General features: G+C 32.9%; 2 protein-coding genes across 4 annotated transcripts; one reads left to right on the top strand and one right to left on the bottom strand.

Moving 5' to 3' along the window:
- Window positions 1-882: 882 nt before the first annotated feature.
- On the top strand, window positions 883-15932 carry LOC129247536 (proton-coupled amino acid transporter-like protein pathetic). Of its 3 annotated transcripts, XR_008582564.1 has the most exons (8): window positions 883-1327; window positions 1407-1487; window positions 3584-3734; window positions 3792-4137; window positions 4262-4804; window positions 7992-8164; window positions 11571-11883; window positions 14976-15932. XR_008582564.1 is itself a non-coding variant. In XM_054886690.1 (7 exons), exons 3-7 carry the CDS (start codon window positions 3602-3604, stop codon window positions 11813-11815), a joined length of 1437 nt encoding a protein of 478 aa, XP_054742665.1. In that variant the 5' UTR covers window positions 883-1327; window positions 1407-1487; window positions 3584-3601; the 3' UTR covers window positions 11816-13265. The 3 variants fall into 3 exon arrangements, 2 of the variants coding, with proteins under 2 accessions (XP_054742665.1, XP_054742664.1); XM_054886690.1 differs by lacking the exon at window positions 14976-15932 and having other exon boundaries at window positions 3795-4137; window positions 11571-13265; XM_054886689.1 differs by lacking the exon at window positions 14976-15932 and having other exon boundaries at window positions 11571-13265.
- A 1681-nt stretch (window positions 15933-17613) lies between these two features.
- LOC129247535 (protein fuzzy homolog) lies at window positions 17614-21730 on the bottom strand. The gene is made up of 4 exons (XM_054886688.1): window positions 21632-21730; window positions 20996-21559; window positions 20416-20921; window positions 17614-18051 (listed from the first exon to the last, which is right to left on the bottom strand). Exons 1-4 carry the CDS (start codon window positions 21707-21709, stop codon window positions 17994-17996), a joined length of 1206 nt encoding a protein of 401 aa, XP_054742663.1. The 5' UTR covers window positions 21710-21730; the 3' UTR covers window positions 17614-17993.
- Between the last annotated feature and the right edge of the window lie 1140 nt (window positions 21731-22870).

Genomic DNA, 22870 nt, shown 5'->3' with positions numbered 1-22870 from the left:
CCAATCTAAAAAACATTTTCAAGTTGAATCTTCATAGCAAATTATTTCTTATATGGATACAATTTGGTAAGTATAGTGATAATAATAAGAATTGCTATTTTTGTTGCTTATAAACATAAAGGCATAATTGTTAATTTAAATGAGCGAATTCGGGAGACCTAATATATACGAATTATGATAAATATGATGGCTTCAATTAGTATCCAAAATATAAGTAACTAAATAAACAGGAAATATCACAATATAAATTGTAAACAGTTCAACGCAGTAATCAGTAGTAAAAAACCTACTTTAAATATTGAGCAAGAAATCCGTTGTCCATGCAGCGTTTATATTATATTACATTCTAGAAAATAAGCAAAGTTAGCAATAATGAAGTTATGATAAAATAAATTAGTCTTGTTCAATAGTCAAAACCTGTTTTTAATTCATCTTGGAAAACTAAAAACGCTCTAACGCAAGGTGTCAAGATTCTTATAGGATATCTGAAAAGTAACGCGGTTTCGCATCTTATAGTATTTACGATCTTGTAATTAATTAATTTATGTATTTATATTATAACATCAAATGTATTATTTATTTGAAACACGGCACAAGAAGTACACGTAAACAATTGTTTACATTTTCTATTAAATGTGTCTTAACATATGTTAAATATCTTTCAAATAATAATTGAGTAGTAAAATTGCGAAATGACAGCTGGCGTTAAAACAGTTATGGCAAGAAATCAGGTAAGTCAAATATGATTTAACAGTGAAATTTGCCATATCCACCTGACATTTCTGTTTTAGCAGAGAATTTTTTAACATATTCTATAGAAGCCAAGTTCGATGTGAGTGATGCTGGGTATAACCTTTTAAATACTTGGGAGCACTGGCTATTTTTCGTGTTTATTTGTGGGAGTTGCGATTATAACAAAGCTCATTGTAAATATTGGATGGATTACGGTATTAATTTGTCGCCAATAATACATATATATAGCTACAGGCAAAAGTGATGCTTTGACGTGCACAGATAACGACAACGCCACTATTTGTGTCGATGAAATCTGTATCAAGGAGAAATTTTCCACTTACCAATAATATCAGCACCAGTCACTGCTCCGTTTAGTCATCGATCAAAAGTCTACTCGTTTCATGTTGAATAAAAGCGTTGCAATTAATGTAAGTGATTTATAATAAACATCTAAAATAAAGCAGCTGTGGAGTTACATTTAATTGGTGAACGGATCGTTCTTGAGTTAAGGACATCAGTAAAATATTACCCATACTCTGAATACGAAGAAAAATCAATGGAAGATATAACACCTCTTACGAATCTTCAACAGGTTGGAATATCTAATGCTACATGCATGCAGACATTGAAGTTATCAAGTTTATGTTATTAATTTATTTCTTTAATTTCAGTCATAAATACCTAATTGTTCAGTGATTATTTCCTCTATGAGTTTCCGTTTCTAAATATTTCGAATCAAACAATATACATATGTAAGTTTTATTTTGAATATTTTTTCTTTGCTTTTATGTGTTTAATATGTGTGGAGACAATTACTGCATAAATACTATATTGACAAATCAATCAATATGTTCTTGACTATTTTTAAATGTATGCTCTGAGTTTCGATGCACATCAACTTAACTTCTGGGTTTAATCCAATGAAACCCAAGTCAAACTGCATTTACCTATTGGTAGTATCCACCGACCAAGAATATTGCAAAATCACTATACCAAAATGTTCAAAACATGTGTATGTTCAAATTATACAAAAAAAACGAGATTTTTCAACATATTAAAACAGGGAATCAGAAGAAAATAACTTCATTCTCATGCAGCCGGTTCTATGTTACCAGAATGACTCGGGTTTTTCCCGACCAAGGGCTGCCGCACAGTAAGCTAGCCTTGTCTAGTGAACCGTTTATCGAGAAATTAAACCTTTACTTGAAACGGGATAGTTTACTAAAATAATAGTAATTTTAGGACTTTTACAGAAAACCAAAGAAGTTTTTAAGCGAATGCAGCTGCGAGTAGGCGATTTTTTTTTTATATAAAACAACCAATAGTATTTATGGTATACTTGAATACGGGTTGCGAAGCCATTTGCATGGGCTGAGGATATGACCTAACGACTTAGGTTCTGTAACTCGTCCGAAAGAAATCTGGACTTAGGGTCAAAACACCGTTTTTCGGGATTATTACAAACACGTATTAAATGATGTACGCGTCAATTGTATATACATACTCCTGGGTTCACAAATATCAGCGCGATATTTGTAAAGTTTTGGCTATTTATGTTTTATTTATTATTTTTTGATTTGTTTACAGTAAAGGGTTTTCCAATAAGATGTGTTATTTTGAATAGCCTGCTATTTCGGTAGATGTCACTTTTGAAGATGTCATTTTTTAACAAGTAGAATCTACGCCATTAATAAAAATTGAACGATAAAAGCTTAAACAATGCATTGAACTTATTAAAATTCACTATAAAAATGGTGAAAATTTGGCAGAGACGGTTGGTACAACTTTTTTTAGGTCATCGTGAAGCACCTTGTCGGGCCGCAATACAGAAATTGGTGAAAAAATTCGAGCTGTGTGGACAAGTTAGTGATGTAAAGAATAAAACCCGTGCACGTCGCTCAAGAACAGCCGAAAATATTGCTGTTGTAGCCGAAAGTGTTGAAGAAAACCAATGTTTGTTCATTCCTCGTCGTTCTTTGGAATTAGGCATTCCACAATCGTTGTTACACCGTATTTTGCATAAAGATTTGAGTCTTAAGGCTTATTAAGTCCAGTTAAAACAAGAACTCAAGCCGGCCGATCATCAACAACGTCGTTTATTTTCAACAAGACGGCGCTACGTGACGCACAAGCAACGAAATCATTGACCTTAACACCTCTTATTGGAAAACCCTTCAGTTTCTACAATAAAAACCAGGTGACTTAAATTTTCTAACTTTACAAATTTAAAGCAATGAGCATAGTCCATTAAATTTTGGTATAATTTTGATGGAGCTTGAAAATCGCATCGGTTTTGGAGAATTTTGTTTTGTACAGTAAGTTTACAGTAAATTTTTCAACTTCGAGAAAAAAGGAATAAAATTGTAATTTCGCGTAAATAGTTTTTTATTATTCACTAGATTCATAGTTAAAAATCTTTTTTCCAAAAGCGGTCGTCCCTCGACATTTAATGAGCATGAAAAAGCTCCTCATAAAAAACAATCTGGAGGCGGTATACTTATCTCATAAATCTCTATTAACACAAATTGAGACAACCTCATTGGTTGTTGTTGTAGCATAAACATGTGCCATACATGTTTGGAGAATGCTGCTAAACTAATAATCCATGGCCGGATATAAATACGTGTGATTCCGGTAACGCAGAACCGCAGCAGAGAAGTGGCGAATCGAAGTCATATTATTTTTAACTTCATGACATTGTAACTAATGGACATCTGTATGTAATTGTATTCGTTTCATTATGTTTCTGTAATCTAAAATGAAATTGTATCCTTTTGATTTTTATTTTAATACAATTTTCGAAAATATTTATGCATTTGTTAATTTCCAAACCTCATATTTCACTTAGCCAATTGTAAAGAAAAAAATGTCCGAACGTCAACCTCTCTTGCTTCAGTCCGAAACAACTGCATCGGAAGAACGGCAAGTACCCCGCCCAGACATTCGAAACTCTCCAGATAATACACTGGTGAATGTTCAAAGTGATGACAGCATTGGTGGTATGTAAAATTTAACTTGAAATATTTTTATATTATTATATTATAATTTTATTACAGTAGACTCAAATGAGAGTTTAGACAAGTCCTCATATAATCCTTCTTTGCATCGGACATTGGAGCATCCCACCTCGAATTTTGACACCTTAGTGCATTTGCTGAAGGGTAACATCGGAACAGGAATTTTGGCTATGCCAGATGCGTTTAAAAATGCAGGCCTATATGTGGGACTGTTTGGGACTCTCATCATGGGAGCAATTTGTACGCATTGTATGCATATGCTGGTAAAATGTTCTCATGAGCTTTGTCGAAGACTGCAACAGCCGTCACTTGATTTTTCCGAAGTAGCTTTTTGTTCGTTTGAAACGGGACCTATTGGCTTGCGACGTTACTCCCATATTGCGCGGTAAAGTTATTATTCTATTGTATATATAATATATATTAATGCAATTATCAATTTTTAATTCTCAGCTTGTAGTGCTATTTTATTCAAATGTATATATTTATATATATTTGTCTTTGGGTTTCAGACGCATGATAACGACATTCCTTTTTATAACTCAAATTGGGTTCTGCTGTGTTTACTTTGTTTTTGTGGCCTTTAATATCAAGGAGGTGGTGGATCATTATTTTCCACACAATTATATAAATGTGAAAGTCTACCTGGTGCTAATCTTACTTCCAATGATACCATTAAATTTAGTGCGCAACCTTAAATATTTAACACCTGTTTCATTGGCTGCTGCAGTGCTCACTGTATTAGGTCTGGCATTCTCTTTCTTCTACATTCTACAAGATTTACCTGATACGGATACTGTAAAGCCGGTTGCATCATGGGCTCAGTTACCATTGTACTTTGGGACGGCTATTTACGCTTTTGAAGGAATCGGCGTAGTCTTACCACTTGAAAACAATATGAAAAAACCTGAAGATTTTGGAGGCACAACGGGTGTATTGAACACTGGAATGACTGTCGTTGCCTGCCTCTACACCACAGTTGGATTTTTCGGTTATTTAAAGTATGGAGAAAATGTAAAAGGAAGCATAACACTTAATCTACCACCTGATCAGTTGTGAGTAGCCAGTATTTCATATTATTCTATATATGTTTCAATATTCTATAAGTCGTATGCAACTTTGGAAAGTTTCTCTAATTAGTTTTGTAAAAAAATGAAGCTAGATATAAAAATTGGAATTTCCATCTACAATAAATTTTGTAGTAAAATCAAAATATTAAAACACCAAAAATTTAGGATCAATATATAATACTGTGTACTCGTATGTATATATGTAGAGGTTATTGCAGTTTACACTTATTATTTTAGCTGGAAATAATTTTTTATTAATTCTTAGCACATCGAATCCGATATTTTAATTTGAGCTAAATCTTTGATATTTTTAGCGGAAACTGTAGCATTATTCTGATTAATTGGCAATAAATCCACAAAATTAATCTACCCGTTCACATATGGCAGACTACCTGCAAAATTGACAATAAGCTGTCAAGACTGTTTTGAAAGGTTTTTCTTCATAGAAATTGCTTTGGTGGAATACTTTGGTTCATTTAATTATTATTCACGATATGAATAGGAGAAAAAATAGCTAATTTAATTGCATAACTGGCTGCTAGTATTAAACAGTTGGGAAAATACGTAAACGATGTTTACTGAGGTTTAACCTGTTAAGTGATTATATCGTATATATGCGTCAATTTCAAAAGTTCATTTTTTAGTTAATGTCATATATGTGCGTCATGCCGAAAAAGAAATTGCATTTGCTATGAAATTTAAAGTTAAGCAAAAAACGAAAATGTCCCTGTTATTTTGACATTATAAAGTAATCATGAACACTGAATTTCCTGATAATCGTTCAGCCAACGCGCACGGTGAATCCAATATTGGGTGAAAACCGGTTTTGCATCGACAGTCTTCGCTTGAAATTAATTCAGCACAGTACATCGAGCCGTCTAAGAAAAACTAATCGCTTAAAAGGTTAAAAAAATTATATAATATCAGCAATACGCATGGCAAATTCGATATTACATTTTATAATAAGTAATAAGAGGACAAAGTGTTTATGGACCCGTTTTTTCTGTAATATGAATGCATAATCTTTTTATATAAAAATGAATGTTTGTCTGTATGTCCTCGATGAACTCAAAAACTATATATATGGTATATATATGTATTTTTCCACGGAGAAGGTTTGTAGAATATGCTCATTGCTGCCACTCGCCACCAGGTGGCAATGCAGAGTAGCAACTTCTGCCCTGTTCAACCGATTTTTTCGAAATAAACAAAATCAACAAAATGATTTTTCTTTAAAGTTATTTTTCTTAACTTTATTTTAGTTGTTGGCATAGCAACGCGCGCCCGGTACAGCTATTTAATAATATTAAACAAAAAATTTGTTAGAACTACGTCTACAAACCTGTTTTCTTACCCGGTGTATATTTTATTTATAAAAAAAATTATCGATAACACAGGGTTGTATTTAAAAAAGTGTGGTATTAATCTAGGATTATTTTATAATCTCAGATTTCGGGAAAGAAATTTTGTATGGATAATTTCGCTTTTTAATTACGGATTGGGAGTTAAGCACGAAATAGTAGATAATCTACTTTAATGTGAACGTATTATTACTCTCTGCACTTGATAAACAGTATTTTTCTTATTTATGAATTTTGATTATTTGTCAAGATTTCGGTAAACCCCTTTCTTGATGAATTGTCAGGACAAATAAAAATCTGTTTTAGTCTTTGATTAAAACTATTTTGTAAATATAGAGAAGATATTTTACTTTTATTTTATTGTTAGACGAAGAGGCAAATTAAACTATTACTAAATGCCGATTTAAAAAAAATAGTGTTGAGAAGAAATTAGGGTTTCATATCTTTGTGTAATATAAACAGTATTATTTTAAAAAATAGTAAAACAAGTGAAGGTGTACTTACACCACTGGAAATGTCTAATTTTGAATTTTGTCCAATCACATCAGTGGATGTCGAAAAGTCGTCTTCCGTATATTCAACGCACTAAACGACCAGTGCAGATCTTTATTGCTTGAGAATATAAGGGAACGTTTGATTTTATATTTAAAATTTTCAAACCTCGAAAAAACTAAATGAAAAACATAAAATATTGAGCTGTACTTAAATATATTATATTTACCAAAAAATATAAACCTGCACTTTAAAGATAATTATGCAAAAGCGATTCTGGGTGGGTAATAAAAGGAAGGTGGCTGTTCACTTTTTGAAGAGATGCCAGAGTTAAGGGGTCCTGCTGGTCTAGAGCCCGAAAATTAGGGTATTTTCAGGAGTTTTTTTTACAATAAAAAAAATATTTAAATTTTTAGCCTTTTTATTTAACTTCTTTTACATACAAAAAAAATTTTATTGTTTTTTAATTTTAAATATTTAAAAATGGCGCTAAAGTTGACCCTCCCGAAAAATTGGAAAAAACAAATTATAAATCAGTGTGACTGTAGCTATGTCCCGTACTAGAATAAAAAAAATTTGAAAAAATGGTGCGGTTTTGAATTTGACACTCTAAAAATCGGTTTTTTCAGTTTTTTAATGAAAAAAATACGAAATAATTGAAATAATAATATGATTCTAGTACGGGCGATAGCCATTGATGTTGTCAACAACATATTAAAATTTCAGACGATTCGGTGAATAGTTTTTATTTTGACAACACCAGGCCGAAAAAAGGAGTTTTGAGATAATTGAGTTTAAAGTTTTGACCATTTAAATGCGACCATTGGTGCCGCCGCGTGACGAATCTGACTCTACGTGCTAAAACGGCAATAGAATCGAAAATACTGGGAATATCCTTCCAAAAATTTTACAGAATAAAAAACTTTTTCTAGACCACCGGGGACCTTAATAAGAAGCCTTTACTTAATTTATTATTTAACCGATTAAACACAAAATGTTGGCGAACCTTGTCGGCATCAGGAGAGTTGTATGCACGAATACAATTTTTTGTACATTTAAAATTACATTACCCTTTTCCCACATTTGCCTGTTACTGTTGCCGAATTACTGTTTTAAATAACTCAAGTTTACCTAAATTTTGAAATAATTATTGTAGTTTCTGGGAAGTTGAAAATATTACCATAAAAACGCAATGAAATAATGGAGAAAATAAAATACATATATTATACTAATAATTAGAACTCTTAATTAAATATAGTAATTTAAAAGCATGTATTTATTGCAATTATTTGATTGATTTTAATAATTGTTTTCTATAGTATTTCACAGATGGTGCGCATTGCCATGGCCGTAGCGATTTTCCTGTCATACACTCTGCAATTCTACGTGCCTGTTAATATTGTTGAGCCTTTCGTTCGCAATCAATGCGAAGAGCAACGCACAAAAGAATTGGCATCGACAGTTCTGCGGATTGTATTGGTTGTATTTACTTGTAAGTTTAACATTAGATTTTGAAAACATAAAAAAAAACAAATATCTATAGTTTATTCATTACATAAATTTATTTTAAAATTCTCAATAAGTACTTAAATGAAGTACTAAAACTCATGCGACCATCCCTCATGACAAATAACGACAGGAAATAAAAAGAATGAACGAAGGAAATGGGAAGAGTTTTCCATCTCTGATGATATGGTCTGTAAAATAACATACTTACATACATATACAAACATATCGCTCGTTTTCTGTAAAACCATCGTAACCCCAAAAACCGCTTTAAAGTTTTCCAGTACAACTTGCTATTTAAGGGGTTAGGGGTAGTCAGAGGCCCGAAAAAATGATGATTTTCACGAATTTTTGTTTGCTACTTAATTAATTTATTTAACAAAAATAAAAACATAGCATAAAAACATCATGTTTTAACTTGACTTCACCAAAATTTCAAAAAAAAAAATTAATAATTGCAAAAGTTATCGCTGTTTGTGTGAAGCCCGTTTCTCCAGAAGTCCCTTGCGGTGAACATCACAAGTCCTTGCAGATTCATCTAAAACCAATCGGACAAGAAAAATTAGTTTTATTAATAGATAATCTTGTGCCTGATCGAAGCTTTTTTTTTTTCAAAATGAACAAAATGGCGGCCTCAGAAAATTTTTTCCAGATTTTAGAGCAAAAAACCAACAGTTAATTGTTAAAAAAAAATCGAAATTTTTGAAAAAAAAAATCCTTCGATCAGGCACAATTTTTTTATGTTTTTCAAAAGCTGTATAAATTTTATTGAAATCTACGTAGCGGTTTTTAAGTTACAGTGTTCACCAGTTTGAAAAACATAGTTTTGAGAAAAGCGCATTTAAAGTTTTGCTATCGGCTCCGGAGCGGCCGAGCGCCCTTTGTTAATTGTTGAATAACTTGAAAAGTATTTGTCGGATTCACTTCAAATTTTTACACAATATTTTTAAAACATTATACTTTAAGAAAATGCAAAAAAAAAAATCAATTTTTTGAAAATTCTGACTACCCCTAACCCCTTAAACTAAAAGTAATTAAAAAACTATTCGACCTAAAAACCCCGAAACTTTCATAAAAAGCTATTACGATTTTGAAAGTGAAAAAAAATTTATTATAAAACTTAGAACTTTTTTAATTATTATAATAATATAAAAAATATCGAAAGAAGAGTTACCTTAAAAGGTGAGCAAGCAGTTGAAAAGCAAAGTATTTTCCCGCCTTCCAAGTTTTTCGTCAATCTTGTCGTTTTACATGGCGCAGAGGCGTGAGTGATGACTATCTTGGATAAAATATATGAGAAAGTTTTTTTACCTGAAAGCTTAACATTAATTACACATCCACATCGACTCACATATACATACAGAAATTTTTTTTTAATAATTATATTCTAATGAAGTCTAATAGGTGCCGGGAATTATGTAAAATTAAAACTTGCAGGCGCAGTTGGTCCGGTCGCGCGTCCTCAAAAAAGCACACAAAATTACTTAAAAAAAAATTATTTACCCAGTTTATGATATGCACAACAAAGAAACTTGTTTTGAATTTTATTTTATATCAGCTTGCATATTTCTTCCAACGGTGTGGTGTAGTAAAACGGCGCGGGTGCTGTAGTCGACTGGGTGGGTGCGTGACTACCATTCGATTGTGCCCGGGTTCGAAATCCTTGGCATGAAACACCAAATAATAGAAAGTGTTTTCTCATAGCGGCCGCCTCTCGGCAAGCAATGCCAAACCATCGAGTGTATTTTTGCCTTAAAAAGCTCTTCATAAGAAAAACCATTTGTCGTTTGGAGACGGCATAAAACTGGAAGTCTCTCCATTTATAGAAAAATGACAAGATGCACACACAAATAGGAGGAGGGGCTTGGTCAAATACTCAAAACCCAAAGGGTATAATCGCCAATTATATCTATATATTAGTTTGAGGAAAAATAAATCCATTATTTTAATTTTTTATTTTGCGCAAACACGTTCAAAACTGTTTTATGGTCGATCTTTAGCTCCTGGGCGATGCTTAGTAGTCGTAGCCGTTCAACTTCGATTATTTCTGTGATTTTATTGACATTTTCAACGACGGGCCTACCAGTGCGAGGTTCACCTTTAACATCAAAAATGCCTGAACGGAATCGGCGAAACCAAAATTGCACATAATTAATGGTTACAGTACTGGCACCAGCAACACCATTCACAATTTGCCGTGATAAGGCAAATTCCTTTCAGTTTCTGCTTAACTATTGCCCAAAAATTTTCAATAGGGTTGGCATCAAGCGACTATGAAAACCATTCCAACATTTCAATCCATTTTTCCAAAAATCTTCGCAGCTGATGGTAAATAAGCTTTTTGGTGAATTTTATTCATTAAAAGTTCGTTGATGTGGGTTATCAGCATTATCAGTATCAGATTCACCCAAAAGGAATATTGATCCGTGAACATTACGTTTGCCCAATTCCTTTATCACAAACAAACAAATCCTCTGATCTTGCTCTGGAGGTTTTTTTTTGCCTCGTCCGGGAAGTTGTTAAGGTTTTTAACTTCCGTGTGCTATTTCACCCTTTTTTTATGAACGTATTCAACTTCTTGAAATATTTTGCTGCAGATGCACGTGACATTTTTGGATCTTTATGGTGTGTACATAGGAACACTTCTTTCTAAATTTCTCACAAAACTAACAAATTGCACAACGCGTACTGCGAAAAGAATGCACCTATTTTTTAGCATTTACATTTTTTTATAGCGAAACTCAAGCTTGAACTTTACAGGTCACGTTTCTATTATGCTTAAGTTAATAATATGGAAACGATTATAATTTTCCTGTAAAATATTTCGTGATCATATTGACCAATAATATTTCAAATTTGTTACAACTGTGGTTCGTCAAGCACTCATCTCATATACATTTATACAGCATCTATATTGTGGTTGACTGCACACCTCCTTTATGATAAGTAATCTTTCAAATGATCAACATTTTTTTAATCGGTATCTCCAATAGAGAATCTCAATAAACTCACCATTTTTCATGCCAATCATTAAGTTGAGATGAGGCATATATAATATATTGTAATTAACCCAAATATTAACCGTTTATTTAACACATTTGTAATTTTTTATACTTATTTATTTAGAAATTGATTTCCAATTATCAAATAAAATTTTTTAAAAGCTTGAAAATGCTTTGCGAATGTATTTAATTTCATAATATTGACCATCTAAATTTCCTATTTGTGATTAGTTAAAAAATGTATATAGCTAAAAATATATTGCGTGTGTTAAAGGTGGATGGCTATAGTAAAATTCTACTATTGCGAATACTAATTGTTTTAAAATACAAAATAGCTTAATAGCCATACAAATATAATATTAAAATAAATTGTGTTTCGCTCTTTTTCAGTTCTTTTGGCTGTCTGTATACCAAATTTGGGTCCGATAATCTCATTGGTGGGCGCTGTTAGTAGTTCTGCATTGGCACTGATTGCTCCGCCAATTATTGATGTAATCACATTTTATCCAGTGGGTTTGGGCAAGTACAACTGGATATTATGGAAAGATATGGCGATTCTAGTATTTGGCTTGTGCGGTTTTTTTTTTGGCACTTATGCAAGTTTAGATCAAATTCTTAACCCAAGTGCCAATTAGTGATATTTTCCAAGGAACATTGAATAGAAATGAATCATTACGGAATCTGGCATGGTATATAGATATAGGTATGTAAGTAAAATTTCTCGACCATATAAAGCTCTAAGTGTATATGTTTTCATGGTTTGAGGTTATATATTACTATACAAACAGTAAAATGTGCTGAATTTGCTAATTACTTTGAGCTGTGAAGTACTATATGTAATTATTGTAATTTTTATTTAAATTGTTGCTAAATGTTTATGAAATGTTGCCCAAAAAATAATTTAGAGTACAGAATTGCAGAAAAGCACAAACACAGAAAACTTATTCAACTCAAATTATATATGCATATAATATTAACTATATTTTTAAAGAGTTAAAGCACCATTTTTTTTTTCAGAAAAAAAATTGGTTATGTTTGATTTAGTTTTTTATTTGACGCTTTGTATTTTTGTTTGTTTTTTGTTTTTGTAGAAATTATGTGTAGAGAAAATTTTTAGATTTTTTAGGTGTAAAATGTAAAGCAATTACCGAAAATTTATTACCCTACAAACACAAATAGCTAAGAGAGATGAGAAATTCGTCATGAATATTGCAGTGTACATTCTTTGCTATGGACAATAACAATTAGAGAGCTACATATGTTCCAAAAATAGGGAATAATTACTAAATAATAATTTATTTTAGGTAACCTTAATATTACTAGGTCGTCCTAGGTCTGCTACCTAAACTGTCGCAAACAGAATTAATGGTATGTACTGATTAAAAACCTCGAAGCTCTTCTATTTAATTATACTTGTATAAACATTTTTCGTATCATCACTCCTTAACTTAATTTTCGTCAATTGTTCATTGCAATTTTTTAAATTTCCCAAAATAAGATTGGACTTAAGGTCACATGGAGCAAAGTTTCCCCCTCTTCTTAGTCAACCTTGTGCTAGTAACTTTTCTGCTTCTTCAGAACACCACTATGGCCCGGAACTCCGTACAGATTAACACTGTACTCTCGAATTGCTGTAAACTCTTCTTTAAAGCACTTTGAGTTTGCCTTTATCGGCTTAATTATCTGCAACGAATGCTAGTTTTGAAAGAAAAAGTTCCTGCCACGTCAAGATTCACACTGCGCACAATATTAGAGTTGTAATGCAATACTAGTTTGGTTCTTTTTATCGAGTAAGTACATGCATTTTCACAGTTCTTCACATTTTTAACTTATAACCCTCCAACTATCCGGAGCGTATTACACCACGTATGTGAGTTATCAGGTGTTAGAAATCGGAAAGGTCTAACGTAGTAAAATAATGACTACCATGAATCCTATTAATGTAATTAGATATTAGCGGTAACGGAAATTTGTTGAGATAGTGTTATCACTCAGTTCCTGATAATCAACGCCATACGATCTGTTCCACCCTTTTTCTTCGTCAACAAAATTGCATTCCTTTGATATTATGAATGTTTCTTTGCTTTAAAATATAAAGTTCAATGCTGGCATAATAATAAATATCCCTTTTGTTTTAGTTTTTTTTTAGTCAATATTTAATTTTTCGATTGATTTGATTTATTACATTTTTATAACAATAATTGTATTAATTATAATTTTTAGCTGGGCACTTATGATTACGTTTACATTTCAATTACATTACAATACAATTACCAGTACTTTAATTGTAATCTTAAAATTTTCAGTAGTTCTTGAATACAATCTTTTCTAACGGTGGCCCCCAAACAGTGACTGTTTTCGATGTTTCAGTTGCAGTTGAGTTTACGGTGTGGAATAATCCCGAGATGTTGTTGTTGTAGCAGCACAAACATTCCCCATACATTGCATATTTTGGGTTGCCCTACTCATCACACATATGCATCTTGAAGCAGCTTATTTGTGTCCAGGCTATTAATCCTCGATTGATATATGCCTGCGAATTGTGGTGTTTGGTGATATTCCTTTCCTCACAGTCACGCACAGCAGAGACTTGATTTCCCCCATATAACACCTTTGTATTACAGTACTAATCTCTCTCGTGTAGCTTTTGTTGTTACTTTTTCTGTTAGTCTTGCGCGATACTGATTATAGTTAATATATGTAAATTCCAGTACAGAGAATTCCAAAAATTAAATAACTGTCCAATGCAGCCTCTCTACATATTTTGTCAATCTCACGGCTATACTATTACGCAATTTAAAAATCGAGTATCACTTTTAGCAAACGTTAGTGGATTGAAATAACCAATTTATAATAAAACCCGATATAAAACGAGTCTGTCAGTGATAACATTTAATCATTAGCAACGAATAATACCAGTGACTGGTCGAGATCAGTCTGAAGAAGAGTTTTAATAACAACATCCGAGTAGAGTTGGTTAAAAGCTCCTTCTATAACGAGAAATATGCCTAGTGTAAATCCCTTGAAGGCAAGTTAAATAACAATTTCATGTAGAACTGTGCCCACCGTCTTGTCGTTATGTGTTGCGTGAAATGTGGACGTTCAACACTCTTTCAAAAACTTTGAGAACAAAGGAAGTGAGGTTTGTAGATCTAAAGTATTTTGGTTTGTTTTGATTTGTAGAAATGAGCAAAATGCTGACATTTACTAATTATATAAAATAGGTTGTATTAAAGAAAATTAACAATACTAGTATTTTAAATCGTTTTCCACTAATTTATGAATAAACACGGCTATCAGAACCCAAATAATTTAACAATAGGTCCACCAAACCGTTAATTATGGATAATGTAAACGGTAAAATTTATGAACTTCGATCACAGAGACAACCTTAGATGAATGTGTTTATGTGTGACATTCCGGCGCTGACATTGGCAGCGGGAATATTAAGCATCAAAATATAATATTTTTTACCTAAAATTTTCTTCCAAAAGAATTATTTGCTTTCGGAGGTGATATAAATCTGTATGACCCACCATATATTGGAAAACATTAAGACACACATTAATTGTAGAAGTTCGTCCTGAACACTATTTAAGGATCACTTTATTATATACATAATTGTATTAGTACATCACGTACTACATACATTTTGGAAAATCGTTAAATGCTTAAAAAGTAAAAAAGTAGTGATATTATTATATCTAGAGCGAAATATAACCGTACTGCCTTAAATGTATTCGTTGTAGTCAAATTTTTTAACAGGCTATTTTTTATTTGCTTCTTTCTTTTTAGTTTTTGATTAAAAGTTGTATGTATTAAATACATTCCACTGATTTCTTCGTCAATTTATATTAATATATGGTATATATACTATATGCAATTGTAATAGGTTTAATAAGAGTGGATGTAAAAAGTGTAACCCTTGGTACTTTAATAAGAAGTTAATGACAGAAACCTCGAAAGATTTACCTCACAATTCAGTGACACTCACATTACGCTTGATTTAAGTTTAATTCAAAAGTTTTCTAACTTCGGAATTTCTTGTTGGGTGTGAATCGGTGGCATTCTAGGAACATTTTTCCCTCAAAATAAAAATCGGAGAACGGGCCATTTGCGAGAAAAAGTCGATTTTTAGAATCGGTGACATATTATATTTCATATGATCGAAATTCTCTCGTGCAGCCAATCGATTATATACCCTATGTTTGAAGTTGAAATTGTGGAAAAGAATCGTCGGACAAAACGTTTTCAAGATTCTGAGGGGAAAAAGCATTCAATACTTGGAGTCATATATTAGGAGTCATGTCTGTCTTTTAGTAGCTTGAACGCGATGCTACACTTCAAACGATAATCTTCGCGGCATTGCCTTGACACATTGAGACGAATAGGTAATATTAAGCCTAATTATATTGATTGCTGTGATGCAGGAGTCTAGAAAGGATGTGCGAAAAATATATGTGCTGCATACATTCGCCGATCTTCGATAAAAGTTCTTCAGAAACATCTGTTCTAAAAGTTATTTCACCTCCTGAATTTAATTTAATGTTAACTCTATATCGTCCCCTTAGTATAACAATAGCCTATGTGCTCATAGGCTATTATTTTTTTTTTTGAATTTTTGGATTCTCCATCGTCGATTTTATATGTGGTCAAAATTTTGTCAAATTCTAGTTCCACAAAGTGGGTCAAAACGTCAGTCAAAAAATAATAAATATTTACAGACATAACGAGATTTGAGTGAGAGCTACTTTCGACAAAAAGTTTGAAATTCATTTTCTCAAAACAATTAAACAATCAAAAAATTTATAGGCTATTTTAATACTAAGGGGACGATATATGTAATAGCACGTTGCAATTATTAGCAAAGTCGTAAGCAAAATTATGTAATGGGGAATGGAGCAAAACAAATGGAGGAGCCAATTTTAAAAAGAACTTGTTCAAAAACATCACAATACTGGGTGCTTGAAATTTTAAGTGATTTTCGAAAAAGTTTCAATACGTGATTTGAAACTAGTGTGAAAAAAACACATAATAAATGTCAATTATTCATAGTATGAAAGCACTAGTTACGATCTAGTTGTGAGTATAATAGCCTTCATATTTATTTAAAGAAACATACTTGCTATTCCACTTCTTTAACCAAATTATTTAGTTTTTAATATTTTTGTTATGTAATAACAAATATTAACTGTAAAATGAAATATCATTAAAAAAAAACTTCAATCATTTTATAGATAGGCTAGTCCATAGAATTTCAACTATATCGAATACTTCGCCGACACTACTATTCGATTTCTCACATAAATGGCCCGTTGGGAAATTTTGAATTTGAGGGCAAAATGTTTCTAGGATGCTGTATACCATCACACCTAACAAGAAATTCCGAATTTAGAAAACTTTTGAATTAAACTCGCTTCAAGCACACCGTGATTACTAAAAAGCATAAATGATACCAGAGAAAAGGTGAGATAAAACGTTATGTCTTTCCATGCTAAACTAAAGCCAGTATTATTCATTTGCTTCGAATTGAATTAAATTACTATAAATAAGCCAATTGAATTCTACAGTTTAATTCGCATATTGGGCTTACTTTAACATTAATGATGGTAGCGAAAGATATAAAACGTTATTGTAGGTATACATAAATGTCTATTCAATTATTATTACTCACATGTATTAATCAAATATTAAAAGTTCAAAAATTTAATTGATAAATTATTTTGAATAACCATTACGCTACAATATTTGAAACGTTTGAAACATACTATTAAATGAAGTGTGCTAAGATTAAGTTTTTTAGGTTTGATTACAATAAGAAGTAAACTGAAACAATGAAAAAGAAATGTAATAATTTTAAGATATATGTAGGTATTCAATGTTGATAAGTTATGGGAATCTCATTATGAAACTTGCAGAGATTACTGAACAAAGTCCGCGCTGTTATTAAAAAAATTTGAAAAAAATCTGCGATGTTTTTAAAAAATTACCAAAAATTTTGGAAACGAAAAAATTTAATTTTTTCTCAAATAATTTTTTTAAATGTAGATTATGTCCCCAAAAGTTAAGAAATAATTATAAGAATTTTTAATTTAAAACAAAATTAAACTTTAATAATCTCAAAATTAAAACACAAAATTTAATTTTTCGAGTTTACTTTTTATTATAATCAAAGCCAATTAAATAAACCAATTGTTGCAATAATTAACGGCAATGTCCAAAATACTAGGATCCCTCGAGTGCGAGGTATATTTATGTATGAATTTAGGTGCACGTATTACCAAATATACTAGCAAAATATGAGGCCAATAATTTTGTTCCACACAGCCAAAAATCTAATTATCTAATTAAGTTGCTTAAATCAAAAACACAAACTCTACAAACTTTATTTAGAAAACTCTATAAATACTTTTGAAATAAAAAAACGATTACCTCTGTCTTTATTTAAATTTATATTGCCATGTATAAAGGTCAGATCCGTACTTTTAAAAAATATAGAATTATTGTTCTTGCTTAACCATATTGTAAACCTAAAAGTTATAGCAAACCAACTAAATAATTTCAGTAAGATTTCGTATGTTGCATACGCACGCAAATTTCGTTGTTACATACGTATATAAGACAACTGACAATAACTTAATCCAAACTAGTATACCAACTGTGGAGCCAATGTATGATAATGTAGTTATAATTGCTAACATAATCTGAGACAATAAATTGAACATATAATAAGTACATAAATATACACGTATATTGTAAAAAATTCGATGTCAAATTTACTATATAAATAAATATATTATTTTCAACGATAATTTACCAACCGATGCTTTTATCTTGTAAAATTGAGAACAGCAGTTTTTGTGTAATAAATCTGAAAAAAAGTGTTTTTTTTTAAATAAAAAACAAAATTACATTTTTGTAAAAATATGGGCACTCTACATCAAAACATCTTATACAGTTTCGAAAATCTAAACACGTTGATTTAAAATAAACTACCTATTTGAAAACAGGGGAGCCCCCAAAACCAAGTATATATCGGTTTTAAATCCCTATTACGGATATACACCATCAAATTATCGCTCGTGAGCATATATTGATAATCTCAGAGGGGCAATCACATTTGCTTATTGCGTTTCGTACTGCATTTTCCGGTGGCCGAACCAAGCGCCATGCAACTAGAAAGTTGGACAAGCTGCTAAGCAACAGTGCACCGTTTGTTTTCACTAGCGATGAATTTCAGGTAATCATCAAGAAGGTAAAAAAGCTCCAAAGCCACCCATCACGAGGGACTAAACATGTTGATGTTGAAAAACATAGGCACAACGGGAGTCGTATGATCCCTGACTAGTGAAGGCACCCCGCACGATACTAACCACCTTTTAACATGTCCAATCAAACCCACTCATCTAATACCCCTCTCCCTTTGGACCCAAACATTCGAAACAACAAGTTTCCTGGGCCTACCGTTAGATGAGCTAGACGAAGACGACCAATGATTTGCAGTACACTGACAGGGCAAAGTTAACTGCTATAACAACAACAACCGTGTACTAAACTAAAACCGACCCTGTGAGAAAACATTCCTAGTAGCGTTGGATTTGTCACGCTACTAGTTGACATTGAACAATCCACTTTCACACAGGGACAAGTCACCAAACAGAGGCAAATAAAGCAACCATGCAAAACTCTCAAACACCAGGAAGTTCCGTCTGGCGTCACATCGATAAATCGTATTCAAAAGTGAATGAATTAGATTCTGTATGAGGTTTTCAATTCGACTTCATGGTCTTTTGTGCCCTCTACTCAGCACAGTACCTCATCCAGTCCCTTTTTAGGGCAAGAAATCTCAAAGTTTCGCCCAGTAAGTCCAAAGCGGTTCCATATATGGCATTGGCCAAGGAAGTCAAACTATCACTTACAGCCAACGTCAATGATACACCAATTTCCACGGTAAATAACCCCAAATTACTGGGTGTGAATTTCGATAATTTTTTTGCTTCTCGACGTATACAATCGCGATTGCCACTAAGGTCAGAACCACAAAAAGTCTTCGAATAGCTGGCCGGTAGCACTTGGGCTCGAGAAAGAAACGTTACTGGCGACATTTAAGGCAATCGTTTAAAATTACGCAGCGGTGATCTGTTCGCCTTAAACTAGTGATAGAAAGGTAATGGAATGCCTCCAGATGTTTTCTGTACAAAACCAGCTCAGTGAAGCATATATGCTTTATGTCAAGAAGAATAATATTATGCTGAGGAAACAATTCCTAGTGGGGTGCTAGCATAGGAACAACCCCGGTAGGCACTTGGTGGAAGGTGAGCCACCTCTTTGGCACGCCATTTCCATCACATCACTAACGAGATCCCCAACTATATCTAACAACCATTGCACTCATTTACCAAGAGTTCCTTCGTTTCACGACAGTCGGTTCTACGTAACCGAAACGACCTGGCTTTATATCCGGCCAAGGACTGTCACTCAAGCAGCGTTCCCCGTATGTAAGTATGGGGAATGACTATGCTTCTACAATAACAACAACCAAGAGTTCCTTACTACTTTCGTGAATTTTCGTTATGTCGTTATCGGAGTCCAGCCACCACCCATTGCAGACAAATAGCTTCAGTTGCTCGTAACACGTGTGCTAGTTTGACACAATTCCCACCTTGATATTGAAGTCTATTTATCTGCTCATACTCAACATATGTCTGGCAAGTGAAGGAAAGGGGAATAAGTGGAATGCTACTGGAGTGGCAGTCTTTGCCCGGAACATAGAACCGATTGTTGTGGGAACACATTGCATTGCGCCATACAATACGGTTATTTAAAAAGCAACTATATTTGTCGATATATTCTCCAGGACCATCACGGGCAAGGTGAAAAGTGGCGGCAAAAAAAGTGAGATGTTTATGGACTTAATGCAATGAAACCGAGTGCAACAGCAAAGTGGCTATTCCAACTGTTCCGTTCTGGTAGGCTAATCACCGAAAATGTTGATAAAGTCCAAATGGCATGTGAATCCTTTGCATAAGGATAAGGATAATTGTAATTGCATTAACTTCATCCCCGAAATAAGGCGAAAAAAAGTTGGGAACTTTTAACTTTACCTAATATTTATATGAATTTGTCACAAAAAATATTCCTTACATAACTACTTTTGGATTCAAAACCTTTCCGCTTTGATGTGAAACACCCTTATAAATATGATACATAAATAGGTTTGACATATATGTAATACCTCATTGCAGGAGTTGGTATCGAAGAAGTAAAGAGGATGAAAATAGTATTTCCAAGTTGATCATAATGTGCATAGCACTTATGGTAATCCAAACACCAATACTGGTCCAGCGGCTCCAAATATCGCGAATGCAATTCAACTTCTTTACTTTTGCCATTAAGAGCTTTATTATATTGTAAAGTTTGATCAAAAATTTTTTTTATGAAATCTAAACGCAAAAGACCTCCCCCTATGGTTCTCTTTCCTCCAGAAGTTTGATTTAAATTATGTGCCAAAACGCATTTCTTCACTTTTACATTAGCTACTATAATAGCCAGTACACACTGATCAATTTCAAAATGCTCTGGCAAATGGCGTGTCATACATCGCTCCACGTTCTGAAGATTTTCTGAGCCGAATGCATCCTGCGCCATAGTCCGCAATTCGCGAAAGCTCGGACCTGCTCCACATATAACACATACGATACTACTTGGAGCTAATGGAATAGTCACGAATCGATATGCTAGCTTTCATTGGATTATACATAAAACAAACAAAAATTAAAAAAAAAAAAAAATAAGATAAAACACATCCTTTCTACCGTTGCATCCCGTTTAGGCAAATACACAGGAACATCATTCTGTAGAGTACTCGCCGAATTTAATAGCAACAAAAGCAATTCTCGATCGATGGGGTCCAAATCCCACCAACCTTCTGTGCCTACCGCTACACTATTTCCAACTACAAGGCAACAAAAAAGCGAGCCGCAAAGCCCACTAAAATCGTTTAATCGTTGTGTCAACAGTTGGTTCTCTACCGACAATATACACTCAGTAAATCCCAATATACGCGTAGTGCAAGCTTCCAAGGCGGCATCTATTAAAGGTACATAATTTCTTGCCTCCTTCTTCATTCGATCTAACAAAGTTAAGTCAACTAACTCGTTATAATTTACAAATAGTGCAATTGCTCCAAAAACAATTTCCGCTAATGACTGCAAGATCCCCTCAGTCATTGAGCGGCCACAAACTATCAACGTGACAGCGTTGTGAAAATCTTTCCAAATATAGGTCCAATCCTCGGAATATGTCACTTGCAATGTTATACCCAGAGATTTGAAAAACATATGAAAACCATTTAGTGAGGCTACTGTCGAAAAAGGTAACTGCAATGAGCAATAAGTAAATAAAAATAATTAATCTTTGGGTTTAAATTTAATGCACCCAGCAGCACACACATTATCACAGTCCCCTTTTTTGCGGGTAAACACAGGTAGGCCACCATTTGTTGTTAAGCAAAGTAAATAAATTGACATCCTTCTAACAAGTAAATACAAATAGCATCAACAATTTACTTAAAAACAAAAAATTAGGGGGTTGCCAGACTTCCTGATTTAGTTCACAACTTTTATTTGGATGCACAGTTGCAAGGCGAATTCATAAAAGGTGAGTTCGTTACCGCAACCACTACATATACGTCAAAGCGAAGTGGATCTGACGTCAATTTCCTTTTCAGTACAAATCAAACGAACAAAACAAACAAAAGTAGGAAAAATTACATATTTGTGAAAATTTATTGAATGGCTTGGTAATATTGTGATTATTGAGATTTAAACTAATGAAAACGAAGTGCCGTGTGTTAAATTGTGAAAGCGCAAACTAATGTAAAGCCTCCGGATGCAGTTTTAATGCGGAAGACACAGGGTTAGAAAGTATCTGTGTGTGCGTATAATTTCTTGTGTTGGTTGTTTCCATTTCTTTCGCCTACTCTTCTTCTGCACAAACAAGTAATTCCTCTTCCTTTTGTTTGTTTATTCATTGAATCTTCTCTATCATTCTAGCTATAGATACGCGTCTTCTCAAAACTGTTATATTAACTCAAGGCGAATTGAGTATCTAAGGTGGTACCATTAAAAAACAGTTACTTTATTTTTCGCAATTTGGACAAGTCTGATGTCAGCTCAATTCGCAATACAAAATAAACGAAGAAAAACAAACAAAAAGAGGAGAAAATATGCATGCTTGAGAAAATTTAGTGAATGGCTTGGCAATATTGTGATTTGTGAGATTTAAACTAAACAAACTAACGAAAACGAAATGCCGTGTGTTAAATTGGGAAAGCACAAATTAATATAAAGCCTCCAAATGCAGTTTGTTTGCGCTTTTATGCGGAAGACGCCGTGGTTAGAAAGTAAGTGTGTTTGGTTGTTTCCATTGCTTTCGCCTCCTCTTCTTCTTCACAAACGAGTAATTCCCCTTACTTTTGTTTGTTTATTCATGGACTCTTAGGACACAGTGAATTCGGAAGGTGCAATCTATTTCTCTATCATTCTCGATTGTAACCATATTAAACTAATGAAATTTTGAGAAGATATCAAAAGCCACAATCAAATTTTCATATGCGATAACTTTAAGTTTCCAAAAAATAATTGACATTGCAAAGATATCGAGATTAAATTCTCATACTTTTAATTGGT

This window comes from Anastrepha obliqua, chromosome 5 (assembly GCF_027943255.1).
Source record: "Anastrepha obliqua isolate idAnaObli1 chromosome 5, idAnaObli1_1.0, whole genome shotgun sequence".
NCBI classification, from domain to species: Eukaryota; Metazoa; Arthropoda; class Insecta; order Diptera; family Tephritidae; genus Anastrepha; species Anastrepha obliqua.
This window is presented reverse-complemented; position numbering and strand designations above follow the sequence as displayed.

Bases quoted from the DNA above. Each gene is read 5' to 3' on its own strand.
- LOC129247535 (XM_054886688.1), bottom strand. From the start codon at position 21,709: ATGTCAATTTATTTACTTTGCTTAACAACAAATGGTGGCCTACCTGTG. The intron at 21,560-21,631 runs GTGTGTGCTGCT...TGCTCATTGCAG, and splicing joins AAAAAGGGGACTGTGATAAT to TTACCTTTTTCGACAGTAGC. The intron at 20,922-20,995 runs GTAGAAAGGATG...ATCCAATGAAAG, and splicing joins TGCCTAAACGGGATGCAACG to CTAGCATATCGATTCGTGAC.
- LOC129247536 (XM_054886689.1), top strand. From the start codon at position 3,602: ATGTCCGAACGTCAACCTCTCTTGCTTCAGTCCGAAACAACTGCATCG. The intron at 3,735-3,791 runs GTATGTAAAATT...ATTTTATTACAG, and splicing joins AAGTGATGACAGCATTGGTG to TAGACTCAAATGAGAGTTTA. The intron at 4,805-7,991 runs GTGAGTAGCCAG...TGTTTTCTATAG, and splicing joins AATCTACCACCTGATCAGTT to TATTTCACAGATGGTGCGCA.